This window comes from Tursiops truncatus, chromosome 6 (genome assembly GCF_011762595.2).
Source record: "Tursiops truncatus isolate mTurTru1 chromosome 6, mTurTru1.mat.Y, whole genome shotgun sequence".
NCBI lineage: Eukaryota > Metazoa > Chordata > Mammalia > Artiodactyla > Delphinidae > Tursiops > Tursiops truncatus.
Genome location: NC_047039.1, coordinates 114,239,732 through 114,248,070, shown reverse-complemented (window position 1 = coordinate 114,248,070; position 8,339 = coordinate 114,239,732). Strand labels below are relative to the sequence as shown.

General features: G+C 67.2%; 2 protein-coding genes across 6 annotated transcripts in view; one reads left to right on the top strand and one right to left on the bottom strand.

The window, feature by feature from the left end:
* The first annotated feature begins 72 nt into the window (after positions 1-72).
* DNLZ (DNL-type zinc finger) lies at positions 73-2,077 on the top strand. The gene is made up of 3 exons (XM_033859090.2): positions 73-416; positions 726-865; positions 1,813-2,077. Exons 1-3 carry the CDS (start codon positions 216-218, stop codon positions 1,979-1,981), a joined length of 510 nt encoding a protein of 169 aa, XP_033714981.1. The 5' UTR covers positions 73-215; the 3' UTR covers positions 1,982-2,077.
* A 2,421-nt stretch (positions 2,078-4,498) lies between these two features.
* GPSM1 (G protein signaling modulator 1) overlaps positions 4,499-8,339 on the bottom strand; it is a 30,326-nt gene continuing 26,485 nt past the window's right edge. For all 5 annotated transcript variants that reach the window (XM_033859084.2, XM_033859087.2, XM_073806825.1 and 2 more), the window contains 3 exons: positions 7,562-7,718; positions 6,998-7,206; positions 4,499-6,077 (listed from right to left, as the gene is read on the bottom strand). In XM_033859084.2, the coding sequence (XP_033714975.1) occupies positions 5,871-6,077; positions 6,998-7,206; positions 7,562-7,718 (573 nt within the window). In that variant the 3' untranslated portion in view covers positions 4,499-5,870. The remainder of the gene's footprint in view (positions 6,078-6,997; positions 7,207-7,561; positions 7,719-8,339) is intronic.

Below are 8,339 nucleotides of genomic sequence, written 5' to 3'. Positions count from 1 at the left end.
CCACCGCCTCCGACGGTCTTGCTGCCGCGCGCACCCTCCGACCCCGCGCCGGCCAGCGCGCAACGCCTGCCGCCAGGGGGTAGCCGAGCGCGGCCCGCTGCCGGGACGGAAGCCGAGCAGGGCCGCTTCCCTCGCGCGCCCGCTTCCGAGACGGCGGCGGTGTGGCCTCCGCGGGGCGGGGCGGTCTCGGCTGCGCGGGGCGGCCGGCGGGCGGCATGGCGCGGGCGGCGCTGGGCCTCTTGCCGATACTGTTGAGCTGCGCGCGGCCCCGGGGGCCCGGCCTGAGGTGGCTGTGGGGGCGCGGGGCCCGCCTGGAGGCCGCGGAGAGAAGGCGGGCCTGGGGTTGGGGCTGGCGGCGCTTGAGCTCCGAGCCAGGACCCAGGCCGGCGCACTACCAGCTCGTCTACACCTGCAAGGTGGGCACGTGGCGGGGGCGGGGTCGGGGCCGGGCCCGGGCCCGCACCTGCGCCTGGCGCAGGACGGCGCTGCGGGACGGCGAGGAAGTGTGAGGTTGTCCTCAGGGGGCGGGGCCTTCCAGGAGAGGGGTGGGACTATCACTCGGAGGGCGTATCCTTCTGGGAGAGGGCGGGGGGCATGCGGGGGTGTGGCTAACCCGGGGGGCGGGGCCTTCCAGGAGTGGTGGGGGTATCACGGGGGGGGGAGGGGGCGGGTCCTTCTGGGAAGGGCGGGGCGGGAGCAGGGCTTCACCTCCTAGTCTCCACCAGGTCTGCGGGACCAGGTCCTCCAAGCACATCTCCAAGCTCGCCTATCACCAGGGTGTGGTCATTGTGACCTGCCCCGGCTGCCAGAACCACCACATCATCGCCGACAACCTGGGCTGGTTCTCGGACCTGTACGGGAAGAGGTGAGGCTACCCGGGAAGGGTTGGGGACAGAGGTCTATATTCCAGTGCTGGCCTGGTCCATCCTGAGTCTGGAGCCCCACCCAACCTCCCTGGGGCACCGTCCTTCTAGTGAGGATTACAGAGCCCACATCTCCAGCCCAGCTTCCTTATCAATACAAGAGATGTAGTTAAATTTGAAATTCAGGTAAAACACAAGTAACTTTTTAGTAAAAGTATGCTCAAGATTGGAACATGTTTTGATTTGCTAAATCTTCCACCCTAGATAGCTCCTTCAGCCTGGTTCACTGCCTGACTTCTGCTCTCACTGACAGCCTGTGGGGGCAGGTAGGACCTGGTTACATGTCAGGGCCGCGGGCCGACCCTAAAATGAGAGCGTCAGACTAGGCTGACTCTTAAAGGCAACAAATTGCCTTTCACCCTGTGGTTCCTTCACCTTACTAGGCACTCCTTCCTGAGTGCCCGCTGTGGGCAGGGATCCTGGCATGCACTGAGTGCCCGCTGTGGGCAGGGATCCTGGCATGCACTGAGTGCCCGCTGTGGGCAGGGATCCTGGCATGCACTGAGTGCCCGCTGTGGGGCAGGGGTCCTGGCATGCACTGAGTGCCCGCTGTGGGGCAGGGATCCTGGCATGCACTGAGTGCCCGCTGTGGGCAGGGATCCTGGCATGCAGCTTTCTTGTCCTCTGCTGACACCGGTTGGTTGACTGCACCAGACTTGGGGGTGTGTGTGAGGTGGAGTGGTCAGGGCCCTGGGGCTGCAGGGTCAGCCTCACCACCTTGTGGAGAGCAGTGGGGGGGCAGTGGTCAGGAGCCTCCTGGCTGCATGGCCCTGATGCCACACCAGCACAGGGACTCATGTGCTCGAGCCTGGCCTGGGGTGCCGTCGAGGGACCAAGATGCGGGACAGTTTCGGGGCCTGGAGTGTCACGGCACCTCCGTCTTTCTCAGGAATATTGAAGAAATCCTGGCGGCCAGAGGGGAGAAGGTACGCCGAGTGGCTGGCGAGGGGGCCCTGGAGCTCGTTTTAGAGGCTGCGGGGCCCCCCAAATCCACCACTGCTATGGAAGGGGCTGAGGACCAGGATCCCACCCACCCTGGCAACAAAGAGGCCAGCTGACCTGCCTTTTGCCTCCAAGAAGGATGCTCCGGCCCTGAGCCACGCTGGACTTGCCTGTTCCTATCAATAAACCAACATCACTTGCAGATGCTGGGACCTGGGGCTCTCCTGTCATCCCTGGTTCTGGAGTCAGAATGACTCACAAGAAGCCCCTCGAGGCTGCAGGCCAGGGCCTCCTGTGGCTGCTGGCCATGTCTGCGTGGGAAGGGGCTGGATGTGGAGTCTGAGCCCCTCCTGGCTGTGGCTGTGTGGCCTTGGGCAGGTCACTTTGCCTCTCTGAGCCTTCGTCTTCCTGTCTGCAGATGAAGATGCTCACGGTGCCACCTCGTCAGGAGTATAAGTGGAAAGATGGGACTCAGGACGGGCACGGGGTGGCTCAGCCCCGCCACGCCCCCAAGTGTCAGGACCCCAATGTTTTTTTTTTTTTTTTTTTTGCTATGCCACATGGCATGTGGGATCTTAGTTCCCCAACCAGGGATCAAAACCGTGACCCCTGCTCTGGAAGCGGGGAGTCTTGACCACTGACGGTCAGGGAAGTCCCAGGGCCCCGATCTCGATGGCCCATTAGCCACTGTTCTTCCTGGGAGTGGGGTCAGCACCCCCAAGCCCCACCAGGGGTCCTGTCCCTCTGGCCAGACACAAGGAGGCCCCGTAGATCCTTCTGTGCCGCCTGCCGTCTCCTCGACGCCCCCTGGATGGCACTGGTGAGCCGGTGCCAACCTCAGCCCTGACCCTTGGCCACTGGCCAAGCCAAGTCAGCAGGCTGGGCTGCTCACCGTGGCTGCAGGCGGGCCAGGCGGCCATGGTGGCCAGCGGAGTGGGAGCTGGGCTGCTGTGGGCCTGGCGGTGGGCCGCCTGCCCCGCGGAGTGTCCCCCTCCCCGGGGCTGTGCAGTTTGTCTCCCAACCTCGTTTGCCCGCCTTCTCAGGATGTTCCTGTGTTTATGAAAGCATGTTCGTTTCCAGAAGTGTTCTGGGCTGTGTGACCTTCAACATCGATCACCGGCCACAATCTTGCAGGATCCCCGCAGGATCCGAGCTCCTGACGGCCGCCCCCGTCAGCACGGGCCTCGGCACTGTTCTCCAGGCGCCGGCAGCTCGTGCTCCGACTCGAATACCCCCCGTGCTTCCCGTGGTGAACAACCCCCTATTATCCTGCCCAGAGCCTCCTGTGACATTTGCGGAGTCAGTCATGGCGGACGAGCCGCCCCGGGCGTGCTCCTCCACGGAGGCCCCGAGGGACCCGCTGGCCTTGAAACGCCAGAGCAGCGGGGCCTCGCTGCCGCCACAGGGTTGGAACCGGGTGTGGGGCGGCCCAGGGAGCTGGCTGGACTCTGAGAACGCAGAGCAGGGACCCAGGAGGGCCACGCAGGCCAAGCCCTCCTTCCATGGGCGGTCTGACATGGCTGCTCGCCACATCTTTTTATTGTCTGCTTTCTGACGTTTTGACATCTGGGCCCTCTGACCCTGGAGAGCTGGTCAGTTCCTGGACACGGCAGGGCGAGTGCACCCAGGGCAGGTTCCAGACGACTCGGGCAGCCCCTCCACCCAGAGCCACTGAAGACCTCACCGGCCGAGCAGGCCTGCTGGCCCTGCCTCACTGTTTCTTCCCACAGAAACCACAGGAAAGGCTCCGGCCCATCCTCCCCTGCCTCCTGACCAACCCTGGTGCCTCCCGTGTGGCCCCCGCCCAGCCGCCGTCCATCTCCAGTCCCTTCTCAAGGTGCCCCTGGCTCTTTCCCCCCCCGCCCCCCAACTATCTTCCATCCCTCGTTCCTGGCCAGGACCCTCTCCAAATGGTCAGATTAGGGTATCTGGGCCAACCTCCTGTGATCCTGTGACAGCACGTCCCCAAGTGTAGTCTTCTGAGGACAGCTTGATGGGCAACGCCGGGTTCCAGGACATCAAACCAACTTCTTCCTGCAGGACTTCTCAGAGCCTTTAGCATCCTGGCCTGGCTGAGCCGCTGAGAGGCGCGGTGCCCCGCGATATTTCCCGGAGCACTGAGAACTCTCCGGGGTGGGGGGCTGGGGGCTCTACCCTTCCCCGTATGGGCCTTGTTCCCAACCACCCTCCCTTTTCTTTACCTCACCCAAGAGAGGCTGCAGGATGGCAGGCTCGGTAGGGAGGCCTGGGGTTCCCTGTGCCCCGCTGGGGGCTGCCCCACACTGCACTCCACGCCTTCCAGCAGCCTCGTCTCGGCACCAGAGCTCCTCTGGGAGGGGAACGTGGGGCTCGGGGCTGAGGTGTGGGCTTTGGAGGACACTTGGGCTCCCACGCCAGCACCCTCACCGGCTGTGTGTCCCTGGGATTGCCGCTTCACCCCTCTGAGCCCTAGCCCCGCCCCCCCAAGCCCGTGTGCGGGGTGGGCGGGAGCAGGGCCAGCCTGGGGCGGCAGGAGGGCACTGCTCCCCGGCCCCAGGCCCTGGCACGGTGCAGGCTTGCTCACCCAGGTGGAGAAGTCACTGGGCCTCTGAAAGCACCAGCACCTGTGCCAGGCCTCATCCTGACACGACAGCTTTCACTTGGCAGACTTTATTTTTTTCAGGAAAAACAGAAGAACAAATGTACCTCTTGGGTTGGAAAGGCCCCCTTGACAACATGGCAAACACGTGTGAGCAATAAATACGCACGCACATCGGGTGTGTGTGGCGGCCAAGCAGGAGCCTGTGCTCTGACCTCTGACCCCGCACCTGCCGCCCTACCCTCGCCCTCGGGGGGCCCCTCCGCCCAGAGCGCCCCGGGCTGTACTGTACCGAGGGGCGGGGGCCCGGCGGCCTCCCCAAGCTCAGAGGGTGGGACCTGGGGCTGGGTGAGGCGCCACGCAAGAGGAGGGCAGCCTGGGGGCCGTGGGGCTGCGGCTCGACCCAGGGACGCTCCAGGAGAGCTGGAGATGGGCCCTACAGGAGGCGGGCTGAGGGCGGGGGGGGTCTGGGCCAGGGCGCCGGCCACGGTCTCCCCAGAGGCCTGTCTCCTGCCCAATCCCGAGGGCCGACTCACCCCACGGGAGAAGGCGTGATGTCATCTCGCCCCACGGTGGGGTTGACGGCTGGGTGCTCACCACGGCCACAGAGCTGGAGCCCTCGCACCTGCCGCCCACCCTGGCATGGTCAGGGTGCAGACCCCTACCAGCTGGTGTTCCCAGAACCGGGCCGGCTCAGTTCCTGGGCTCCTGGGCTTGGAGCTGAGGAATGTGGAGCTCACCCCCTTCCCTCCCCGCCCTGCCGGCTCAGGAGCACGTGCCTGGTGGGGCTGGGGACCCCACGTAGGAGCCACTGCCTCCACTGCCTGGCAGGCTACAGGCTTCCTGGGACTGGCCTCCTCCTCCAGGCCGGGTAGGAGGGAGGGGAGAGGGGCTGGGAGGGGCTGGGAGGGGGCCCTCCCCAGGGGTGAGGCCGGCTTCAGGAGGACAGAAACGCCCGTGCCGCTGGTGGCCCCAGAGAAGAGGCTTCAGAGACACCTTTGGGGGTTGGGGGTCAGCGGGGTTTTCACATTTGGCCGGGCGGGGGGCAGGGCGGGAGCGTGGAGGTCTGGACAGCACCGGGCTTTGGGGCCGACATGCTGAAGGCCCGGCCTGGGGCAGGGGCGGGGCGGGGCGGGGCAGGCCTGCAGGAAGCTGCTGTACCGTACCGAGAGGGGCCGGCGCAGGACAGGAGTGGGCCCCAGCCCGAGCCTGCTGCCCTGGGGAGGGGACGCCACGGGGGCCGCGTGCCCAGCGTCCGGCTCAGTGAGATGGGCTGGGTGGCTCAGAGCCTGCCCTCAGCTGTGGCCTCGGGAGGATCTGGCTTCACGGGGGGTGCTGTGGGCATCCTGGACATTTGTGAGCCCCCCCGGGCCGCCGCCCCGGTCCAGGAGCGGGGGTGGGGCGGGCCCGGCTGCGGGTGCGAGGCCTTAGCTGGCGCCGGGCTGGCACTGCTGCCGGGGCTCGGGGGCTCCGCCCACCTCCTGCTCCGGGCTCCCAGCGAGGTCCACCCGCTGCTCGTCCATCCGCTTGGCCTGGACCCTCTGGATGAGGCTGAAGAAGTCCTCGTCGGGCATGGTGGGGCCCCGGGGCAGCACGTCCGGTGGCGGGCAGCGCTGGTCGTCGATCCTGGAGGACTGGGCAGACATGGACCCGCGGGTCGGCGGCCTCGCTTCCCCAGGCCTTGGAGGGCCCAGCCCAGCGCCTGGGCCCGGCGCTCAGAGGCCCCAGGGACAGCTCGGCAGCAGTGCCAACTCAGGAGGGCCTCCCTGGGAATCAGCTCCAGGGCCCGGCTGGGAGCCCTGACCCCGAGAACGGCCTACCCAGCGGGCCTGCTCTTAAGGCCGCCAGACCGTGGTGTGTTCACGAGCCCCAGGGACAGGACGGGCTGCAGCTCCCGGAGCTGGTGGTGCCGAGCCCCCCAGGGCCCCCTCGGGTCAGGGGGCCGGGAGCCGGCACAGCCTGTGGGGCGCGTGCGTGTGGGCGGGGGTTCTCGTAGGGGCTGCTTTTGAGGCTCCTTGGACTCCCCCAGAGCTGCACTTTCCTCTCCTCCGTGGGAAGCAATGTCACATCTGGAAACCTTCCAGCTTCCTGCATGGGGGGGGGCTGTGAGGCTGCCCCCTCCCCAGCCATTTCACTGAGGGTTTCCTGACCCTGAAACTCCACCTGCAGTTCCGCCCCGCCCAGACTGGTGGGCGGCTGCAGCCCATGGTGTCGACCAGACCCCTCCTGCCCCCTGCACTCGGGGGTGCCGCCTGGCTCTCGGTTTTCTCCATCCGAATGTGGACGAATACCCGGTGGCGCGCCCGGCTCCAGGCTCCTGCACTGTAGGGAGGGGCCGGCCTGAGGATGTCCTGGGGTGACCTACTCAGGGGGCCCAGGAGGAGGCCCACGGGCACTCAGAGACACTGGCTGAGCCAGCCTGGGGTCCAGTCCCGCGTGACGCACCCTGAGACGGAGGGCCCAGGCCCTGCGTGGAGCCTCCCGGGGAGAGGCCCTGAGCTGACCGGGGCCGAAGGGCCTGGGGGGCAGGCGGGAGGAGGGTGGCGGAGCCCACCTGGCACTTGATAAGCATGTTGAAGAACTCGTCCCCCGGCTCCTGGGGGTCCCCGTCACCACGCAGGTGGCCCAGATTGTTATGGGTGATACGCAGCCCGGGCAGGCTGCCCACGCTGGCCCGCTGGTCGTCCAGGCGGCGGCTCTGGGAGCTGGCGATGAGGTCGAAGAACTCCTCGGTCTGGGGGGAGGCCGTCAGCGAGGGCTGGCCTGTGGGGCACAGGGGGTCAGGCCCGGGGAGGCAGGGACCTAGCCCACTGTGCCCCCGGAGCCCCCAGCAGCCTCTCTGCCGACCCCAAACCCCAGCTGCTCTCCGCCGCTCCTGCCGTGGGCCCGACGCCCGCCTTGAGGGCCTCCAGGGGGTGACAGAGCAGAGAGCCCGGCTTCCCACACCCGCTCCGAGACCGCTGCACCCCGACACGGTGTGTTCCGGAGGGTGGGATGATTACACGCTTTCCGGGATGCAGCTTTGGGCAAGGTGGGGCTCACGGTGACAGGGGGCACGCCCCGCCCTCGGAACCCTGCAGCTGAGGGAGGGGACCGGCGCCGGCCCCCGCAGGCTCACCCATTCTCTCCTCCAGGGTGGGGGCGGCCGTGGCTTCAGCGGCTGCGGGCTGGCCCTCCTCCAGGGGACAGCGCTGGTCGTCCATGCGGCTGCTCTGGAACTTGCTCAGCAGGTCAAAGAAGCACTCCTCGTCGGAGGAGGGGGCCCGGGGGATGCTCTGGGGGGCGGGACGGGCAGTCAGTGCTGGCTCTAGGCCAGCCACAGGTGGCCCTGCCGTGGTCGCCAGCCCCTCACAGACCCCCGGACACAGCTGAGTGCTGCTCGGCTTGGGCCCCTCCCGCTCCCGGCACCACCCCTGCCCCCCCTTCTCTCCTCCCTGGTGCCCCCCGGGGGCCCCTACTGGGCCCTTGTGTCAGCCGCCTGCAGTGAGTGCCACCCACGCCTGTGCACCTGCGGAGCCCCAGCACCCAGCACAGCGCTCACCAGTGTCTGCTACACAAGTAAACGAGTGAGTGAGGGCCTAGCCCCTTGGCAGCCCGTGATGCACACTGGAAGTGGCCGGTGCCAGGGCCCTGGCAGCGGTGATGCTGGACCCAGTTGTGCCAGCCATGTCAGGTCATACCACCAAAGGCAAGGAGCCCGAACTGGGGAAGGCGAGGGCTTCTGTGTTCCCAGTCCCACCCCTTGTGGGGTTTGGACAGTTTTATAAGGTCCCCAGAGGACAGCAGATGTGCGCGGGCCACGCTAGAGACAGTGCTCTCATCCCCCAGCCCCTCCCTCCGCGTGCTGGCTGAGGCGGGAGTGTGGTGGGCCAGGGTCTGCTCTGGGTGGCTGGGGA